General features: G+C 43.9%; 1 protein-coding gene across 1 annotated transcript in view; it reads left to right on the top strand.

Annotated features, from left to right (window-relative positions):
- Positions 1-1625: 1625 nt before the first annotated feature.
- Positions 1626-22797, top strand: part of CPXM2 (carboxypeptidase X, M14 family member 2) — a gene marked incomplete at both ends in the record, with an annotated part of 77444 nt that continues 56272 nt past the window's right edge. The window contains 3 exon segments of the mRNA XM_084265438.1: positions 1626-1953; positions 9243-9256; positions 9259-9343. Of these exon segments, the coding sequence (XP_084121564.1) occupies positions 1626-1953; positions 9243-9256; positions 9259-9343 (427 nt within the window).

Here is a 22797-nt window from a genome sequence, read left to right as displayed (position 1 = left end):
CTAAAAGGAAGGACAACCAACACAATATAATCACTAAATTGCCTTTCAGACAGGGACTAAGAAAGCAAGGATCATCATTAAATATATTGGAGGGGATCACCCGCAGTCTGGAAGCAAATATACCAAAAAACAGAGGTACTGAGATATGAAATTAAGCTTATTATGGCATTAAAGTTATAAGAAACACACAAAACATGATTGTAAAGGCAGAAGGAAGAGCAGGGTAACAGATGTAATACTTTCTGCTAGACGGCTGGACAATGGCAAGGAATACAATATACATGATGAAAATATAAGCTGGTATTTTCAACACGGGAGTAAGGATCCATATTTCATGCAAGCCAACCACTGCACATTTCCTTCAACACCAAAGGTTATTTTAGAGGTATGAAAAAGATGAAAGATAGGATTTTATGCTCAGGCAAATTGATTCCATTAACGACACTGGGTTGCATGTGTGCAGCCGCTAGCAGCACACATCCTAATCTGCTTAGAAGGTGTTTCAGGGAGAACAAAAGTCAGGATGGTTCCAAAAAGGGTGAGAAAAAGGACCACTGATGAAACATGCCCTTCCTGGTTTTCAGCTGGGCAGAGTCCAAGGAGCCCCCATACAGCCTGGAAGATGCTTCTTAGAAATTGGCTCATGCTATGTGTTGAGTTATATTAATTACAGAACTTTTGAATGCAAATATATGTATTAATTAGATTCACAGAATCATAGGGACTGGAAGGGACCTCTAGAGATCATCAAGTCCAACCCCCTGCCAAAGCAGGGTCCCTAGGACAGGTCACACAGGTTGGCGTCCAGATGAGTCTGGAATATCTCCAGAGAAGGAGACTCCACACCCCCTGGGCAGCCTGTCCCAGGGCTCCCTCACCCTCACTGTGAAAAAATCTATGTTATACATATATAAACTAATATGAAGAGGGATCAGTGCTGGGGAGGGACCCTACATTTGTAAAAGCACAAAAGAAAAACAAAATACCATGAAAAGGACCACAGCCACCGACCCACATCACAGATATTGTCATGTACACCCAGTGTCAGAGCGCAGGCAGGGTTCATTCCCGGCCCTGTGTGCCCACCCCCATCTGCACAGCATCTCCTGGGGGAGGGAAACACTTTTGTAGCAGGCTGGGAGGCGAAGGCTGGCTGCCAAGTTTACTTTTCTTTGAATAAACGCGCTCTGGGATCAGCTGCGCGCGGGGAGACTAAGGAGACTGTTAGGGAATTCAGCTGCAACTGTGGGTTTAGAAGAAAGCAGCAGCAACAACAACAAACATGAAAGGCAGGAGAGGGAAAGCAGCGAGCTAACCGTGCTGGAGATCCCACCTGCCAAACGCCGGCGGAGCGCAGCGCTTGCTTGTCCGTCTGTCTGGCTGGTGAGCCCGACGATCACATGCATCCCCGTCCTGCCCCCTCCTTCCTCAGCTCTCCGTCCCGCTGCGCTCCTCACAACTTTCACAAAACTAGCCCAAAAGCGGCGGCTCTTTCCGCAGGGAGGCTCCTCTACCCTCCACGTCTCCCGGGAGGGGTTCGCCAGCTGCCAAGGCTCTCCGTTTTCCTGGTTTCCAAATAAAGTTCTGGGACTTGAAGCAGTGATTTCTGCAAAAGCAGAACGGTGATGATCGCCCTTAGCAAGAAAGGCTCATGTTCTTCTCTGCTCTGCCTCGCTCTCTGCGCCTTTGGGCTGGCATTGCTGGGGGATGTGTCCCAGGCTGTACCCATGGACGATCAGGATTATTACCTGCAGGAGATTAGCAACAGGGATCATTATTATTCCTTTCCATATCCCGGCGAAGAGTTTTTTCCTTTCACGGAGCGACCTGGAGAGGAAGAACCTATCCGCGCTGCAGAGACAGAGGAGCACCCAGGGGTCAAACCCAGCAGGAAAGAGTTAAAACCGAAGAAAAGCAACAAAAAAGGAAAACCCATTCTTGAAACTCCACCAGGTAACTTTCCACCTCCTCCTCCTCCTCCTCCAGAGCTTTGGAGTCTGCTGAATCTCATGCTGACTGACTTTTAGCGTTAATGAATATCCAGTTAATGGCAGTCTTGGTAATAATAACAATAAGTGTGCTTGTGGTGATGATGATGACAACACATTAATTTTTAATAACCCGCAGAACAGACCTACACAACTTTTATAGGCTTTTTAGCCCTGTCCTCATCAAGTGAGGAGATTTCAGAGCAGCAACGTGTTAATTATGCTGCACTCCAGCCAGTGTATGGACTTTTCCTTCTTAATTCCACTTGACAACTGGCTTGCTGTTAAAGCCGCAGTTCTCTAAGCAAAACTAGAGAGACAGATTCCTTACTAAAAGCTGATTTTATATGGTGACAACTTAATTTATCCCTTGTCAGTTTAATCTAAGAGAAGGTCCTGAATTAATTTTACTTATAAACTTGTGAATTCCTCTAATACTTCACTTTAAAGCCCTCCAGAGGAAGATCTGTGAACAAAGATCTTCCTGTAAAAGACTAAGACATAACAGGCTCAATTTAATTATTGACCTGTAAAATAAAGTAATTAAACAGCAACAAAACCACCTTAAAGTAAAAAAAAAGCCACCCTTAACTCCATTCTCTATATTCTGCATTTGACTGGATGAAAACATGCAGTTATTGAAGTTTGCAGAAACTTGATCAGCTTTTACCACCTAGTTGCTCCCATTAAGAGCTAATCACACCCCCCTGGAAGGGGAGTAATTCCCTTCTGTGTTTCCTGAATGCATGGTAGATACCATACTGGTTTGGGACACTTAGTAGTGAGTTTGGCCCATGAACTTCAGAGTTGTAAAACTTGGGGCCAGACGCCACTCCCCTACAGCTGAACTCTCCCCTCTGTACTTCAGAAGGAAAGTTTTAATGTAAACAGCTGGAGCATATGGCACTAAGTTTGCAATTTAGAGCCATTAATACATGCAGTACAGCACAACAGAGAGGATCAATGGCTGGGAAGCAGTTTTAACTTTTCCCAGTTCCATCTAGCAGAGAGCAGAGAAAATATTTTTCAATTTAATGTTAACACTAACTGGAATTAATTAGCCTTTTGATTATCAAAGATACAGGCTTTCATAGCAATGAGTAATAAGAAAATACTGTTTCTGAAATCTGGAAAAGCATTTGTGGGTCAGAAAGCTTGGGGTACCAGTGTAACTGGAGGATGGCAGCAACTGTACCTTGTCCAGGGAAGCAGAGAGACGAGACATCCATGCCCTTGGCTCCCTCAGGGGCCAGCAGCAAGGCAACAGCTTCCCAAGCAGCAAAGACTGCCTGTGTTATCTCAAGGACTGGCTTATTAGGTTTATCATCTAACCATTGACCACACATGGTTTTTAAAGCTCCCTAATAAGGTTCCAGGCTTCTCTGGTGTGTTGGATCCAGTACAGATTTCCAGCCCATGGCAGGATGTCTGAGTGTCAGCTCTGCTTTCAGCCACCCTGCTGGCCTTTTCCCAATTTTCCCAGCCCCATGGCTTCACACACAGTTCACCAAACATGACAATGATGATGCCAGCATCCAGTCTGTGAGGGCAATGTTGACTTATCTTTACAGACAGGCACTTTTCCTGTTCCTCACGAGCTGCACTGAGGACCTTACAGGTGCAAAGGAGGCAGCAGCCATACCAATAAATTCCTCCATCCTTGTGGAACACTCAGCCCTTCCAAACCTCCTCTGATTTATACACTGGAGACACAGGAGTATAAAATTCAACCTATATTACACCTGTGACCTACCAGGGGAGCACACTGAAGGTTTACAGGCAGCCTGAGTTTGGTCATTTCTTAAGACTGTTCAATTTTACAAATGCTACTTACCAAATTATGGAATAAGGAAGAGGAATAAAACCTCTCCCAGGAAACACCCCATTGCATGCCAACCAAATGACATGCACAGGATTCATCTTCTAACTTACAGCTTTCTACATGATTACCTTTCTACCTGTGCTACCTGACTTTCTGAGCCCACTTTATTCCTGCCTTCAGCCAGGTGAGATCCTCCCTCAGCCTCCTCTTCCTTGGCATAGCTGAGCACAAGGCAGAAGAGGAGAGGCTCATGATACACAACCCAAGGCAGCTGGAAAGACCTCAATCCCTGCTCCCACAACAGGCTCATGCTCTTTTGACACAGCTGAGCTCCAAGCCTTCACCAACCACATCCAATAAGAAGTTTTAAAGGCTATGAGATCTGAAAAAAAAAAAAAAAAAAAAGCCAGAGGTACAAAACCCAACCAATTCCCTCCATAAAATTTGGCTCCTTACCCCAGCACACGAAAGCTTGACACCAGCTCAACAAACTGGCTGTTAGACTGACTTTAACATAGGGAAATACAGTGTATTTCCTTGGGAGCAGCTGAACTATTTTAACTGAACTAGCCATAATAAGCCCTAAGGCAAACACCCAGTGAAGGGGATGGTTCCCATTTGTTAAAGATGTAAGTGAAAACAGGAGGTTTTTAACAGGAAGCATCAGGCAGTTTGAACTGCAGTGTTAAAAGTCCTGGCTACAACATTTGACATTTCTCCTCTGCCACAGGCAGGCGAGGGCCAGGTCCTGCCACGCAGCGGCTCTGGTGCTCAGCGCTGTGTCACCACGTCCCCCAGCATCAGTTCTCAACCATCTCAGAGATCCTCAGATCTCAAAGAGCTCGAAGATCTGAGAATCTGGCCCCTTACAGAGATAATCATTTCTCACATTTGGCCTGTTAAGAGGATAGCTACAAATAATAGTAGCACTTGCCAAGCAGATATCCACGAACAACTATAAATCTGACTGAGTAAATGTGTGTGTGTGTGTCGTGTGTACGTACACATATTTATACATAGACCTAGAGCTGGAATTAATTTATTGGACATGCAATAAATACCAAAAAAAAATTGCTTTTTGTGAGGCTCACTGGCAGCTGGGGCATGTGGGATTAATTAGTTGTAACAAACAATAGTCTGGCTGGGAGCTGGGAGGAAGAAAGCGGAGGACCGGGGATGTGCGATCTGCCCTTTGGCTGAGCAGCTGGTCCTGATCAGCTCTGGCTTTGAACCCAAGTGGAAATCAAGCCCAGCGATCTGAAGGACGCAGCGTATAACAGATGACACGGGCTCGATTTATTGAAGCTAATTAGCGAAGGTGGTGAGAATATAGATGCTTTCAATCTGTGAAATATTAATGTAGGATGAAATCCTGTTGATGCCAGTGGGGTTGCATGGGGTTTTTTTTTAGTATTATTAGAGTTAATAGGATATCTAAGTATTATTAGAATCAATATTTGCAGATACTCGATTCGGATTACAGTTAAAATATCAGCCTGCCTTCTTGCCCTTTAAATGACTCATAAATGAAGTGGTACCAGGTCATCATTGGAAGGTAAACAGTCAGATTGACAGGTTTCTGTATACACAGATTTCCACTTTCTAATTCCATCCTTGTTTGTTTAGGTCTCTATCCAAAGCCCGTCCAGATTGGTGGAAGGATTCTTGTTAAAGTCAATGTTTTTCTTTTATGAGGCCTTTAATAGAGTTTAATACACATGGTCTCAGTTCCCATCTGTGGGGCAGAACCCTATGGGTGGTTTAGGGCTCTGTCTGAGTACAGGCAGAAATTCATCAGGGAGAGGTTTGTGGGGGCGAGGTGCCCTCAGGCAGCGCTCAATGTTCACACTACTCTTGGTCCTGACTCAACAGGTCCCACTGTCAATCCTATCACACCAAAATCTGCCACAATAAAATCTATAATTATTTTTATTTGATTTACAAAACTTACACTTCTTACAACATGTGTATGTGTGTAGTAATTATGATTTCCTTTATCTTGCCTCCTCTGGATGCTTTCCCCAGGCTTGATGAAACTCTTCAGATACATCCATACCTTCTCATTATTTCTTTATTTTTGTGTAATGTTGTCACCTGTCCAACAATGTAATTCTTAAGGTTTGGAGGGTTTGGGGCTTTTTTTGGATGGCTCAGGATTTCAGTGAACCCCATGTCTAAGCAGAAGTCAGTTAGGAAGGCAAAAAGAGGATACAATGACCAGTGCAAGCAACGGTGCAAATTATCTTGCAGAAAGAATTTGAATGTATAAAAATAGGCTGATAGTACATTAATTAATTGTATGTCGAGATATGAGATATAAGTTATGTAGGGGTGTTTATCAAGACACAGAGATCAGTGAGAAAATGAGGAGAAAAGCTGAATCATAGAGATGTTATTCAGGGAAAACTAGAAAGATTTTGGTGCAAAATGGTGATGAAGATCTGAAGAGGGTGTGAAGTTAAAAACGTAGTAAGTTGAAAGTGTTACTGGCATATGAATGGTGAATTTCTTCACTTGGAATCAGGTATGAGAGAGAGAGAGATGTCAGGCATTGAACTGATAGCTGGAAGCGCTTTAGAAGAGGTCACCAAGATGCACCAGGTTTCCAGCTAGAACAGAAGGAAACATAGAAGGAAAAGGCAGCCTGTGAAAGAGCACTGCTTGCCAAAAATGTGGGCTTTGGTGGGATTAGCTAAAGCAGAGGAGGAAAGGGGAGACTGAGAACAGGCAGGCAGGCTGAAGGCCTACCTGGAGAGTTAGGAGGAAGTCTGGGAGCAAAGAGAGTCATCAAAGTCAAAGTTTTCCAAAGACATTTGAAGTCCAGAGCGTTGAACTTTGCTGGCATGTTGAAGATGGGGCAACGTCTTCAGAGCTCTGGCTAGGAAGAAGCCATTAGAAGGGTTGGCAAGGTGCCGTTGAGTGGAATGCAAGGGCGCAAAGCCAGAGCAGGGGAGGCAGCTGGCGTGGGTCTGGCAAGGAGCAGAGCCAGCAGTGGCTTTCGGCCACGTGTCAGGGAGCTTAGAGGAAAGGTGTGAAGGGAAATGGGACGGGAGCTGCAAATACAGGAGGTTCAGGGGTAATAGGAAGCAGGCTTTTGGGCTGGGGAACTGAATCCAAGGGTAAAATGAAGGGATGACTGTGTGCTTAGGTGAAGGCTATTCAGTGATAAATGACTCTATGAAGAAATAAACCCAGAATTATCCATATGCTGGGTAATGAGCAGTGCTGGTGTTTTCTAACTCATTGGTATCCTTCCTCCTAAACCTTGTAGCTGGCTTTTGTTCCTGAGAAGCCCAGAGAAAGCAGAGCATGCCTGTGACCTAGAATGTGGATTGTCATCTTAAAGCTTTTGCTTAAAGTTCTTACACTAGCAGCTTTTAAAGATGAACTCAGTGGCCATCAGTGCATACCCTATGAATTTTAATATGACCTGTAGCACATCCTAATTGCCAGATGTGACAAGCAAAGAGGAAAACATGTGGCTTTTAATGAGCTTTCTTTCATCTACCAGCCTCTATTTTCTCCTCAGCACTTCTACAAGTATGTAGAATAAGGAAATGCAACATAGCCATTCCATTTAAAAACCCCTCCTTTAAAGAATGTCACAACAAAAGAGGACAAAGGATGACTAAGAATGAATAATGAACAATGTCCTCAAAATTGGCCAAACCTTTCTGATTAGCATCCTTCCTTACCCACGGCTTCGATGAATAATGTAACATGAGAAAAAAACCCAACCCATAATAATCAGAATAAACACATTTGATTATGCTAGAGAAAACCGTTTTCTACAAGAATTCTCCTAGCAGCCTCCTCTGAATTCAAACTAATTTTTAAGGTGAGAAAAGTACCTCTTTAAAAAAAGGATGGTTTCACTGAATAGATTTTAATAGTGTGAACCTGAGTCTTGGCTTGTTCCTGAGATGCCAGCATATTACAAGTCACTCATTATTTGAATTCATTCTTGGTATTTAATGTTATTTTCTGTTCAGTGAGCTGGCTGTACAGGGCAATCCCATGGCTCACTATCAAATTTCACTTCTTTTGGGTTTGGAATGAAGACTTCTGTCAGCTCTGTGAACTTCGAAGCTGTCAGAAAGATGAAGTAGTGGAAGGTGTGGTGCAGAAGCAGCAATGTCTTGAATTTTTGATGTCTGAGCCCTTTCTTGCTGGGGATTTTGAGCCTTGCCCAATTCATTGCCTATGTAAAAAGGAGACTGCCAAAAGATTTGTTGGCTGGGTACAGAGCTGAGATTTGACTCTTCTATTCCTGCATAGTGGTTGTTTGTTCTTATTATTATTATAGAATATTAACAACAACAAAGATGATGATGATGATAATAATAATAATAAGACGATGATGGTGGTGATGATGATGATGTAGCAAAAGCATCATTTCAGGTAGTCTTGTCAGGCTGGTGAAGTTATCCCTCATGGCACTCCTTGTTTTATGAAACAAGGCTTTTTGAATTCAACATATAAATATGTGGCTTCAGCACTAGAGTTTTGGGTACTCAAGGGAAATGGGAACAAACAAAGCTCTGATGTAGCTGAAATTATTTGCCTTTTAAAAACCAGTGATTGCACATGCAAAGCACTCCCATAGCCTTTACTCAGCTCAAACAAACATTCAAGGAGATGAAGCAGAGGTGACAGGAACAATCATTCATTTTCAAAACAATCACCTTTAATCTTCCTGTCCCTGGGAGCTGCACTGGTGGACATTTGGGTCCCATTTTGGCCATGAATCAAAGACAGCATTCAAGTTTCTTTCACTTTTGGATGGGATTTCAGTCAGGGATGGCCATGGCCATTCTACCTGGGCAATTACATCTCCAATCTAGAAGATACTTGTCCATAAACTGCCACACTACCCATGCCCTGACCAGAATAAAGTGCACTGGCAATGGAACAAGGCTGTTTAGAGGACACTCTGGCCAGCCCCAGGATGGGTCTCTGACACTACTGCTGTCTGATTATTTTCCGTATGGAGACTTCTTTCCTGAGCCACAGATGATGCTGATCACAGACCACCACAGATACCTTCCAGGGGCTTGCCTAGCTCCTCTGGAAACTTTTCTCTGTCTGTTCTGTGGATTTCAAGATGTGTTCCATGGGAGTTTTTCATATATGATCAAGTAACAAAAAAACCCCTAACAAAACCCACTGCAATAATGCATTGATTCTAACACAAACACATTCCTAATTTCCTTGCAGCACACAGCAAAAGGAGCATTTGTGATTCCATTCCCTGTGATTTTATCATCCCAGTGTAGGGAAGAACAGGGTGCTCAGGGTGTTTTCTCAGTGCTGGAAGGGCTGGAGCACCATGAGAGAGGGGCAAGGCATTTTATGCTTCGTGCAGTCACCAGGCAGTGCTAAATCAACTTGACAGGTATAAAAAGAAAACTGTTTCTCTTTTCTACCCATAGCTAAAAATGGCAACAAAAAAAAGGTGAGAAAAACAAGAGGGGGAATGAAAAGATACCAGATGGTGACTCTGAGAGTCAGAGTTCCTATGAAGATATCAGAGGCAGAGAGAGAAGGGATCATTTCAAGCATCTTTAGAGTACTTGGGTTTAGCTGGTTAATCTCTGTAGCCCTGCTTGAATTAAATTTCAAAGGGTATTCTGGGGAGTCTGCTGATAGATATCTAAGACCTATTTTGGACATAAAATAGTTCCCTTCTGGTGGGTAACATATTGGTATTGGCAAGCAAGGATTTGTACCATATTACAGCTCAAAAGGAGACAAGGAAAGATAAGGGGTCTATTCCATATTTCCACAGTGATCTGCATCATTTTTCTAAACAAAAGGAGACTTTGAAGTGAGTTTCAGATTCTGGAGGGGTGTTTAAAGGAGCTGGGAATCAGGTCCAGTACACTGTAGAAGATATTTTACGAGAATGGCTTGGAAAAAATGTTTACGAGACACTGTGAGTGTGTCAGAGCTGGAGAAACACAGTTTATTCTTGGATTAGGCAGAGTGAGAGATTTCCTATCCTGATATATGAGTGAGCCCCAGACCTGCAGCACGTGGTCTGTGTGGGGCTGCGATGTGGTGAGTCCATTGGGATTTGGTATTGCAGAAAATCACAGAAAAGCTGGCAAACCTGAGCAGATCATGGTGACTTCCAGTAGCTGATGCTCATGAGTGAAGCTGAATGTCTAATTTAGAAGTGAAAGCACTCAGACATGGGTTTAACCTTCTCTTTACTTGTGGTGAGGTGCTGGAACAGGTTGCCCAGAGAGGTGGTAGGTGCCCCGTCCCTGGGGGTGTTCAAGATCAGGTTGGATGGGGCCCTGGGCAGCCTTGTGTAGCTCCAGGCCTGGAGGTTGGTGGCCCTGCCTGTGGCAGGGGGGTTGGAACTCTGTGATCCTTGAGGTCCCTTCCAACGTAGATCATCCTATGATTCTATTCTATTTACAGTCTGGGAATCCTGTAAATGTGCAGATCTGTATCAAATAAATAACACAGCTCTTCTGCTCCTGCCTTTGCACAAGCTTTAGCAGGATGCTGTATTTGCAAAAGTCCTGCTGCATCCAGCAGCCCAAACAAGGAATGTAATGAAAGTTGTTGTGTATGTAAGTTAATTATAATCAACATGATTCCCAAGGACCAAGTTCAACCAACAGTGCAACTTAAATCTTTATGAAGTCAGTGTTAAAGGGTTACATTTTTTTTTTTTTTTTGTATTTATAATCTTCTAAAAGTACAGGGGTTTTGAAAGAGGTGCAGGCTTGTGCTCAAGACAACAGACTAAAATCTAAGAGAGAAGCTCCTGTCCTTAGATACATGGGCACAGGTAGCAATCATTTTGGTAGTGGTGATTGAAACCATGGTTGATACTTCTCTATTCCAGACATTTGGGGTTAATACAAATATCAAAATAATTGTCAGGTCAGGATTTCTCATCCCCTAGCCCTTAAGTTGGAGACTCAAGCTCATCTGAGTTCTCCAGACCCCATTCAGCTCCCTCTGAGCTTTATGAAGGGTGTCTCCTGCAGTGTGGGCTGAGAGCACCTCTGTGCCTCAGCAGCTTGATGTTCAGCAACTCTCCCTGTGAGATGTGTGTTCACATCAGCAGTGTGAGTGCTTTAACCATCTGGGTAATGATCTGAGGTCAGAGGAAGGGAAGCAGCCTGTTCCTTCGCCGTGCCTGGTGGCTGCATTTCACCCAGCAATGTTGGGCAGCTTTGCTGTGTACAGATCTGTTCAGGACATTTGGACAGACAAATGCTTAGTTTTGAATCCCACCACATGGCAGACAGATCTTCACCATCCAGAAGGAGACATTCCTGTATGCCCCAAAGCTGAACACTAAACACAGCATTCAGCTGTTCTGTAGTGGGACTCTGGCTGAAGAACCAGAGTCCTCTGTTCACCTTGTTCTCTTGGACCTCAGTAGTTCATCCAGACAATAATAGAGCTCCCTAAATCTAATTTCTTTGCTTAGATTATGGGGCTTGAGCGCTTCCTGTAGATAATTTCTTCCTCATACTCCCACACATCACACATTTTTTTTCTTGTCATTTCCCTTCTTTTTGGCCCTACAAAATTTATTTTCCTGGCTGGGACATAAAAAGGACCCTGAGGGGGAAACCCAAATATCCCTGCTTGACTTCCAGAGTGTTCTTTGATCTGTGGAGGTGCTCAGGACATCTGTGGTCTCTGTTGTCCTTGGATTTGCCTTTTACCTGTTTCCTTAGATGAACTTTAGAAAGCAAAGCAGTCTCCCTCTTCAAGGGGAGTTAAGTCTGACAGGAGAGCACAGACTGAGGCCAAGTATCTCCTTCCTCAAACGCATCCAGGATTCACTGTAAAGTGCCCAAAAGCATTAATCACTGCAGGGTGCTGAGAGGTGGTGTTGTTTGCAATGGGAGCAACTGAAAACCCTCTTTTTTCATTCTTTCCCAGAAATAAGAGTATTTTTACGTTTGCCTCTTCAGAGCTACAGTGCTTTATGATGACATGTTTAGGGCTCCTCTCTACTGTCAGGGTCCTCCTAAAGCATCTGTCAAATGAAGGGAAAAGTTCAAAGTACTTTAGAAGAGCTGATATCAAATCTGGATGCAAACACTCCCTACCACCACCATTATGAACACCCCTGACCAGATTTGGCTTTAACACACTCTTTTTTATCACCAAGATAACTTTCAATAGTGTGATGAGTTTGCCCCATACTCATGGCAGCGGGTGTCTGAACACAGGTCCAGATTTCAACCCTCCCAAAGATCTGCCATTGGCTTAGAGCAGGAATTTCCATTTCAGCCAAAGACCCTTTCACATGTGGTTGTCAGAGTAGAATTTAAAACCTCAGCCTTTGACAACATATTTCTCTCTCCCCCCTTAATTGCTTCTGTGCTGAGAAGTCACAGAAAACATTTCAGAAACAGTTAGAATGATATTTGCCATCACAAGCTGGATGACAAGTACCCTACCCCAAAGGACAGACTCAGTGTTATCCCACAGGGGATTTGAATGACATTGTCTCTACATGCTTTAAATTCCAAGCAAAAATTCCAAGGAGAACTCTGCCAAAAGTGTGTCTGGGTTAAATATGCCCTACATACATGGCTGGAGAGAAGTCTGGAATTTCCCATAGTAAATCTGGACTCAGATCTGCTCCAGGATGCAGGTGACCCAATGGCATGGGGACATGTCCCAGCCTTCATTGCATGCATTTGGAGCAGGAGGCTTCTCCTAAGGTCAGGCAATTGTTCTTATGCTGCTGGTGAATGGAGAAGAGAGGAGAGGAGAAATAGCCAGGGCCAGTTGTAGCCGTGGTTCAGCACATACCCAGGTAAGACATAGAGGGGAATTGCTTGCAGCTCTATTGGTAGATACTCTTTCCTCAGGCTCCTCTGGATGGTTCTGGATCCCAGCAGACAACTGCAGTCCAAAGCTCTGGCAGGGTCCCCAGCTGAGTGTCTCATATCTGGTCCAGTGCCTTTGCATCAGGTATTTCATTAGATACATGTAAGTGACAAAAAGGGGCCCCCAAAAAATCTCTTTTACTTTCCCTCTTGTGGTGGAACAGATGATTTGGGATCATTAAGAGAGGCAGAAAGCTAGGAGTCTTCTTCCAAAGACTTTGAAAATGCTAACAAAGTGAGCTCAGGTACTGCAGAGTCCCAGAGAAGGGTGGAATACATGAGGGTCAGAGAAAAAAAATGGATAAATAAACTTGCAGCCTATGAGGAATAAGTTTTGAGGTATCTGGTCACAGAAGCAAGGTGTAGCATCTGTTCTTTGCCTGAACAGCTGAATTCTTTGTTTGAAAAGAGAAGTATGAGAGCTAACACACTCCTGCTCTGATTCTTCTGCAAAGCTATTGCAAGGACTACTGCAAAACTACTCATAGGACTTATGCTTCAAAGCATCCACCAGCTTCATTGCCCTTTTCTGAACGTGCTCCAGCATCTCAACGTCATTCTTGTAGTGAGGGGCCCAAGACTGGACACAGGATTCTAAGTGCAGCATCACCAGAGCTGAGTATAGTGGAACCATCACCTCCCTACTCCTGCTGGCCTCACTACTCCTGGTACAGGCCAGGATGTTGTTGGCCTTCTTGGCAAACTGGGCACACTGCTGGCTCACTGTGCACTAACACCCCCAGGTCCTTCTCCTCCAGGCAGCTCTCCAGACACCCTGCCCCAGGCTTGTAGTGCTGCCTGGGGTTATTGTGATCAATGTGCAGGATCCAGCCCTTGGCATTGTTGAACCCCACACAGTTGGCTTCTGCCCAGGTGCCTGCCCAGGTCCCTCTGCCTGCATGCACGCAATTTTAAGCTCACTAATAACTCACATTTTATATCTTTCAAAGCTTCTGACACACTTAGCTTTGCATCAGCGAAACCTCCTGTGTGCTAAATGTTTGGTGTGTGATTAGGAGCCTTTGCTGGACCAGGACTGGATTGTTAAACAAAGCAGAATAGCTGTTTAGACAGAATGAATTTCGGGAATCTTTTGCGGGCTGCACAGAGCTGCAAGATTGCAGGAAGCTGGAATGAGGAGGAAGGACCTCTCAACATTCAGTCATTTGAGTTGGAGAGGTGCCCACCCTTTGAGATATTTGTCTGAACCTTGCTTGAACTGTTTCAGTCCCTTCACTCCATAGCATGGAGCTGGAGCCCTGTAAGAGTTTCCCTGCTGAACCTCCGGTCCTTCCCTCCCATCAGCTCACACGTATCAAGAGCCGTGTCTTTCTCATGGTATTTTTAACATTTCTCTTTCTACAGGCAGGAAGCTGAGAGGCTTGGGAGAATGAGGAGTGCTTGAAATATAGAAGTTATTCAGCAAGCTTATAAAACCACGGAATCCTGGTGCTTCCTTGGGCTTGGGGCATTTTTAAAGGTTTTTTTGGTTTATTTTTTTTTAGTTCCCAAAATTTCTTTCCACAGTTTGAGGGCAGGTGGAGAGGGGGAAGTTAAATGGATGGACTATGGTCTGTGCCATTGTCATTTTGACAATGAACATCTGAGAGTTAAAAGTCATCTGGAAGCTGAAATCCCTTGGGAAGACGAGCGAAAGCTCATGGGGAGCACAGCTGGTGGACTGTGGGAAAGGGAGAGCCTGACTGCAGCGTGCATGTGTGCTTTTGGAGCTCCTTAAACATCACTTCTCTTTCAGAAACAGCTTTAGGGAATAATGAGTTGTCTGAGTAAGTTAGGCTCAGTCCTTAGATCCCTTAATCAATGGTGCATTTCTCAGTGGGCTTCCAGTGATGCCCTGGGGTTTGTGTTCCTGCAGTGAGCCCAGATTCCAGTCATAGACCTATTCCCAAGGGAAGCATCCCTCCTTCTGTGCCCCTACTTGCACCCCAGCAATCCCACTCCTCTGCTTTTTCATGCTCCTTCCTTCCTTCCTTCCTTCCTTCCTTCCTTCCTTCCTTCCTTCCTTCCTTCCTTCCTTCCTTCCTTCCTTCCTTCCTTCCGTGCAATATGAGCTAGGGAGATGCTTTGGCAGGGGGTTGGACCCGATGATCTCTGGAGGTCCCTTCCAACCCCTGTGATTCTGTGATTCTTCCTGTCTTCCTCAGGTGGATGCAGTCAGATTTCAATCCAAGCCTGGGTTTTATTTTCTGAAATCTTAATTTAATGTATTCTTGAAGGATCACTTCCTTCTGCTTTGAACTCTTCCACGCTCTGCTTCCAGGGTGCTTCTCAAGGGCGCAACAGTTTGGACATAGGGTGCTTTGAAGGAAAGAGGAAAGCTTTGTAATACGAGTTTCTAAATCTTTTGATTTACAAGATTTCTGGGTATATCCAAAGAATCTCTCATTATTTTGTGCATCCTATGGGTGATTTTTTTTTATCCCTTCACTAAAACAGTTTTCCACTGTTTGGGACTTTAAATGTATTACCCACTTCTGACTTCGTAGTACTACCTTAGAGCTGAGCTTGAATCAACCATGTGATTAAAAGCCCACTAAGAGCAATAATCAAGTGAAAACCAAACAAGCTAACTAAACTGTTTTGGGGTTTTTTTGTCTTTTACTTTGCTCTAAAAAACACAAACAGATTCCTTTTCCAGGGTTGGGAAGGAGTACAAAGTTGGAGTTCAGGTTAATCGCAACCACACAACTTTCTTCTGAAATCTGTGTCTGAGCAATAGCTCCAGGCACTACAGTGACTTCTATGCTTTATGAGAAGTGTTTGTTTTTATTCATTCCTCTTATTATTTCATATGAAATAATAACAACAGATGTGATTTTAGGGGGGAAAAAAATCCAAAGTATAAACATGAAAACTCACTGCTAGAGCAGACGTACCAGGTCTCCATAAAACCAAGACTTACACTTTATAAAAGGTTTTAAAACCAAGTTGGATTGATTTTAGGTATTTCCTGTCACAGGCTTTCTATGTAGGTCAAGTATTTAGCCCAGATGTGCAACCTGGAGGAGCATTAGGCAGCAACCGTGCAGGATGACGACTCACAAAGAAACTCTGAGGCTTGAGGACTCGTTCCCACCCCCTCAGTGATGCTCCCAGGTAGTGGGCAGCACGGTTGCTGCTGCTGGAGGAGGAGGGATGTTAATTGCAAGGGGTATAAGCACAGTTGGGTGCTGGGGTGTGATGGTTGGAGCAGCAACCCCTGGCAAGGCGTCAGCCAGCCTTTGAGGGTCTTCTTGCTTGTGCATGAGGGTGTGTTTGCAACTCCTTGTTCATCAACATGCAGAGGAGGCAAATTTCCACGTCGCTTCCAATTAGCAGCATATTCCTTGAAAAGGATTTAAAACTGGCAAGGATTAGTTGTTCACCAACCAGCAGGTGGGGAGTGACTCTCAGAGAGATGATCCTGTACTACCCACCTAGGCCTAACTGCAGATGCAGACCACTTCTGTGCTCCATTCTGCTGGCAAATGCATGTATTTTTAGTTTTAATCATGAAAAATGAAAGATGACATTTCAACTCACAGCTGAGATGACTGATGACTGTCTGCTGCCTAAAGGCGTAGCTCATGCTACTTCATCATGCTGGCTCTGAAGTTTGCTGGCTCCCATCAGGAGCTCAGTCAGAAAGCTAAACTGGTAGAAAACAGCCTACTAGGAAGCCCAAACCTGAACAGCAAAGTGCTTCTATCTCTATCCCTGATGTACTTGTGGTAGGCTTTGGGCTGCTTCATCAAAGGAAGTTAATGCATCTGTTTCAGGATAATTTTCAGCATGTTTTCTACCTTTTTGAAAAGTAAAAGAAATATGGTTTAGTGTATGCTAGAGCTTAACTTGATTAAAACTTGAGTAACGTTTAGTACTGCTGATTTCAGTCTTTCTCAAGTGTAAATTTAGTACTTGGGAGGGCAAATAACTACAGGAGCAGTGATAAAATGTAATGGTTCATCCCTGCTAATGAGATCTCCTTGACAATGTCTCAAGATTTTCCCTGCTCTATGTGGGAGGGTTTCATGTGTGTGCTAGGGAGAGTGAGAAGGTGAAAGCTGGGTGGCACCATTAGTAGTTCCATCTATTGTGGTGAAATCAGGTGTTTTTTTGAGAACTATTAAAGCTGCTCCATGTGCATCTCACCACTTGGTCTACTACAGTCCCAGGTGTGCCATTCTCATCCTTCGGATGGAGCATTTACAGCCCCTTTCTCATGTCCTTCCACAGGTACACTTCCCTTGTGCCACCTGGAATACCTGTTTTGCCCCCAAAAATGTGTCTCTTCTGCAAAACCTTTAAATCCAGAAGAACTCTTCATAGACTTATATTTCTAGGGTCTAAAGTTAGGGACATTTTGAGGTTATTCATGTTTAAGAAAGTTCCTGCCCATGCCATGACTCTGTACAAGGACACACTGAACAGATATATATATTTACTTCTGTATAAAGTTGCTACTACAGCTTTAACAGAGCAGGAGGAAAATAATTGCACCATAAGCCAATGTTCCACAACAGTTTTTATGTAGCTGTATGATTTTTGCTAGAAAACCCTCAAATGGAGTTAAGAAAGTGGTTAAACTTTAGCACTTTCAAGGTATCTCATTTATCAAGCCAGGGTTGTATCTTAAGATTGCAGCTATTTTCTGCCTTCATTTTGTGCTGGTTAATGGTATTCCAAGTCTCAATGTTTGTTTTTAATGGCTACAATCAATGTTGTTACTGTAGAACCTTTGGTTTTGAAGTATACCTCGATGATTTGATATTTTAAGCTATTTCTGGCATGAAGACATTGGACACATACACAATTTGAATAGTAATTTTTGTCTTCTACCCAGCCATTGTGTGAGTGGTCTGTCTCAGGTCTTTTTTTTTCCCCCTCCCATTGTTTGGCTAAGTCTATTTGTTTGGCTCTGGAATAAAACCAGGATGGTTCTCATTTTTGATGGCTGTACTCAGTTTCGTGGCTTTAGCTGGAATTACAGAAAGTCTTCATCCTGTGCTTCAGAAAAGCATCAGAGGAGACATTTTAAACTACAAGCACAGAAGTCAGGCTTGGTCAAAGTAAAAAGTTAAGAAATTATGCTATTTTTCAGACTGTTTGGTTGTTGTTTGGGGGTTTTTTTGTTTATTTGTCTTTGTTTTGGATTGGTTTTGCCATTAAATGGAATAATATCTTGTTCTTAGAGCAGCTAAATACATGTATTCTTTTGTAGAGAAAGTGAAGGATTTGTCAGATATAGATACAAAAGAGAAGGTACCTTGTCCCACAGGTATCTGGAAATCTTTTCTGGGGCTACGCCTACAGCGATGCTTAATGACTCTGTATGCTGATGGTCCACACTGATTGCAGCTTGTCTTTGCATCATTTTTTTTTTGTTAATGGCTTTGATGTCATGATCAGAAAGAGTTATGGACAGTGTTTCCATACCTACCCACCTCTGCACCAGGAGAAGGCTGCTGCCTGTGGGCATGTATGGCTGTGGGTGCTTCTTCCCCTTGAGTAGAAGGACCACAGGCAGCAAGAGCAAGGAGGAAAAATGGGAGATGCTTAGAATCATAGAACCATTTTGGTTGGAAAAGACCTTTAAGATCATCAACTGATCATCATCATCATCTAACCATTAACTTCCTTGTGCCCAGGCACGCTGACTTGTGCATGGGGAGCTGGGCTCTGGTATTGTCCATGTCATAAATAACATCATCTGGGATTGCTGGGAATGCATCCCTCAACATGAGGGAATGGGTATGGTATCTGGAGTTCAGATGATCTCTCTCTTGAGTCTGAAAACTTCACCAGAAAACTCCCAGAGCACAGAATTTCTGGAAATTCCTGCTCCCAGCTGTGCCAGGAATAAGACATCTTCCTGCTAAATGTGATGTTTTGTTGCATCCAGAACCAGCCACAGCCTGGGTGTGTGAGGGAGCCAAAAGGTGAACAGTAATGAAAGAATTTTTTCTTTAAAAAGTACTTTTTGAATTTCAAAACTGTTTGATTTCATGTCAGACCTGACATAAAGGATCCAGGTGATTCTTAATTTATTCTTTATTTGCTTTTAAATGATGAATGTTCTCTTAACCTTGGAAGCAGTAGAAGAAACACCACTACCCTTGCAGACAGTCCGTACTCTGCTATTTTTTGAGTACTGGTTGTCCCCAGTCCTGCCAGCTGGTGCAGTGTTTGGGTGGCATAAAGAAACCAGGGAAGGGCTCAGTGCCTGTGCACCATGGGAGGGCTCTGTGGGTCATCGCTATCAGATATGGTGGGGACAAAATTTTGGTGGCCTTTAAACTGTCCCAGGGCTTCTGTGCTTGTCTGCTGCCCCTGAGTCCAGCAGAGCAAGGCTTTAAATCCACACCTTCCCTCCCCAGGACTGCATTGCTTCCTGACATCAAGCAGAAGACATCTCTGACTTCTTAGTAGCTACCCCCCTTCCTAAAGAGCTGGTTTGGTTTTTGAAGCATGTGCAGCACCAGCAAATCTTCTGGTGAGACTCCCAGCAGGGAGAGGAGTGAGTTTACCTGCATGTAGCAAGCAAGCTAGGATCAAAAGCCATTTCCCCTCCCCACAAGCTCAGAGGCTGCCAAAACACAGCTCCTGGGCCCAGAGGCAGCCCCTGGAGAAGGTGGTTGCAAAGAAGGGGCATATTTGGTCATCAAAAGCAGCTCTGAGATATCAGGTGGGTAGGATTTGTGGGAGCGTCACTCACCTAGAGCCCTTAAAAATGTCCCCCTGATTTAAGGAGGCTTTGGGTCTAACAGAGCTGGGGTTTGTGGCTTCTAACTAAAAGTGGTTGTGGTCTGGTGCTTTTGGTTTTTTAATCTTCAACAGCAACACTAGAGAGAAGTGTAGGCTGCAGTGCTGTGATACATATTACCCTTTCCTTCTGAGACAAGTCCCCAACGTCTCAACCCCCTGTGCAGTATTTGCCCCTTGTCCTAGAAAAATATATGGCTTTGATGCAACAGTAGAGAACAATTAATGCTGTCTTAGGATAGAAAATATTGGCATCTCTTTTGATCTGGGACTAAAATTCAGTATTTTATGTTCTATATAGGGGTTTGTTTTAAGTGCACATTGCTTGCTCTGTTCTTTTAGTACCCTGGGGATGGATTTATAAGAAAAAGTAAATAAAAGCAAACTGTGTGTGCTCGAAGAACCTTCATCTGCCTCTACTGCTGCAATTCATCTGGGGTGCACAGGGGCTGGTGGCCTGAATTTGGGCCAGAAAAGGAGCTGGTGTGAATTGCTAGCAGCACTTTGTACATGAACCAAGTCAGGAAAGCGCTCGGAGCGAAAGGCATGGACCTGTCTGCAGGGAAAAGCTGGGCCAAACCAAGTATAGCCTGTGAGTCACGAACAGCTGTGGAAATGTCACACTTCCACAATCACATCATCAAACCAGCAACATTTAGCTAGACCACATCCCCCCAACTCCAAAATGTCCCGAGACTGTAACATAGAGAACCTTGTTCTGTTTAATTCAGCCCCCACAAAGGCTGCCCGTCACAGAAAAGCAATCAGGGGATGTTTTCAGCAAGCAGCAGGTCAGCAGAAATGGGCTTTTTCTGTTGTTTCACCTTCTAGGTGCACTGCAGTATTATAATCCTTTGCACACCTCTGACCTAAGTATTACTGGAGGCATGGGAATTAGACTACTGGGGCTCCCATTAAAGGTTTCTGTTTGATAGAACGTGAATTATCAACCATATTTTTCATAGGAAAAGCTCTAAAATTAGCTGTTAGGGTAACATTAAAGAATTTTTGCCCAAAAGTATAAATATTTAAGAATTATAAGAATAGCATAATAAGTGTTCAAGTCTTCATCCCCCAAATATATGCTTAATTGTGGGCTTAACTTACCTGTATTGGTGGCTTCACAGATCTGCCCCTTCTTCATTAACTCTATGTTTAAGTGTTTTGCTTAAGCACATCCTAAATTCTGCATCTACCCTGGGACTTTCCAGGGAATAAAAGCAGGAAATAAAACTCTAAAACTAACTCTTATCTTGTGATGTGGGGTTTTGCTGTGAGATACCTGACCTGAGTGTGCTGGACAGGTATGTGCTGAGCCCCCAAAAACGAGGTCTCCAGAGAAGGGACGAGTCTACGGCAGATCTGATAGGGAGATGGGTTTATGGAAGGAAGAAACAGGTACTGACTGCAGTAAATAAAATGCTGAAGCACATCACGCTGGCACCATACCTGTCATGACCTTCCCAGCAATGACAAGTCATCTCTATTGCTGCAGGGACCTGCTGGTGACCATCTTTGTAGCCCTTCTCTGGACAGGCTCAAGCATCTCAATGTCCTTCTTGTAGTAAGGGGCCCAAAACTGAACACAGGAGGAGGGCTGCAGGGATGATTAAGGGCCCAGAGCATCTTCACTGTGGTGGGGGGCTGAGGGAGCTGGGATTGCTCGTCCTTGAGAGAGGAGGACTAAGGGAGGGACTTTATTAATGTTTATGAATATCTTAAGCATGGGATGCAGGGGGAAATGGGCAGCCCCTTTTCAGTATCTGTGGGGACAGGACAAGGGGCAACGTCTGCAAGTTGGAGCACAGGGAGTTCCACACCAACATGTGGAAGAACTTTTACCCAGTGAGGGTGACAGAGCCCTGGGACAGGCTGCCCAGGGAGGTTGTGGAAGCTCCATCTCTGGAGAGATTCAAGACCTGTCTGGATGCCTATCTGTGCAACATGAGCTGGGGAGCTGCTTTGGCAGGGGGGTTGGAACCGATGATCTCTCAAGGTCCCTTCCAACCCCTATGATTCTATGATTCTATGATCATCCCCTGCCCTGGGCATATTCTACCTACTTGAGGGCCAAGATGTGCCACATATATTTTTGACCCTCTAAACTGACCAACATAATTTTTAAAGGTACTTTGGAGTCCTTTGCTGCTGCTGAATGCAGAGATAACCTGGGGCATGCTGTGTTACTGAAGATTGTACCAGCAGTGTTTCCACAGAAGATGCACTACCTAAAGAAATCCACTACACAGGAGGGGTGATGAGGTCTTCATCACAGTGAAAACCTGATCCAGCTTCTATTTGAGTCACCAGGGGCTCTGTTGCAAGACCAAGCACCAAGTGCAGAGATACAGATACAGCAACAACAAAAAATCCTGGCACTAAAACCATTCTCTGCAGGGAGGAAATTTTGTTAGCACTGCCTTGACCTCCTCTCATCCTCTCTGAACTGCTGTATCTCAGTAGTGCAACACCATTTCTCCCCAAACAGAAGCTTTGAAGTGCAAGGGGATGCTTACGTATTTAAAAATGACAAAGCTCCTGGAGCTAAAACACATTTAGAAACAGAGAGAAAATAAATAGGCAGAGTACATTCTGCCTCCAAATGTCAAGAAGCCTGTCAGGCTGCACACGGCTGAGATTGCTCCGCTCCTGGATCCCTGTATCACTGTACACGAGGAGTTAGACAAGAACAGACTTGTGGGGATTGAAAAGGATTATAGGGACAGCTCATAAAAAATACAACTGAGGAGGAAACATGATGCTTGTGGTTTTTTTCATCCCATTTGAAAAACTGAACGTGTTCCTAAATTGATGGAAAATCTCCTTTAAATAAAACAATGGTTTGCTTTAAAGGCTGTGTCTTTGAAAGAACAGCACAGAATGATTTCCTAAATGCATCATTATTAGATACAAGAGCTATAAATACAACCTGTGCTTATCTGACAAGCTTTATTTAGACCAGAAGAGAATAAAATAAATTCATAATCTGGGCAATAAAGATGAACAGAAGTGTTTTCCTTGCCCTGCTCATACATAAATCTTCTACTTCTTGAATTAATATTTTTCTGAGAATGCCTGCTAACACAGTTTTCTCATGAAGAATAGCTAATTTTGTAGCTGAGCAGCTGTAATGATGCTGCAGGTGTAAAGACAAGCAAACTGGCTCTGCAGAAGGTGTTTTCTTTGACCAGAGTTTCAGTGGAAAACACATCATTGCTCAGGCATAGCCATCATGAGGCTGACACTGCTGTCAAACCTGGGCTAATATCCTTGCACAAAGCCATGCTGAGTGCAGGCTGAGTTGGTGTGGGCTTGAGAAGGAAACTCAGTAGCTCCTTCAGGTATTGCT

The sequence above is a fragment of the Gallinula chloropus genome (genome assembly GCF_964237585.1).
Source record: "Gallinula chloropus genome assembly, chromosome: 5".
Taxonomy (NCBI): domain Eukaryota; kingdom Metazoa; phylum Chordata; class Aves; order Gruiformes; family Rallidae; genus Gallinula; species Gallinula chloropus.
This window is presented reverse-complemented; position numbering and strand designations above follow the sequence as displayed.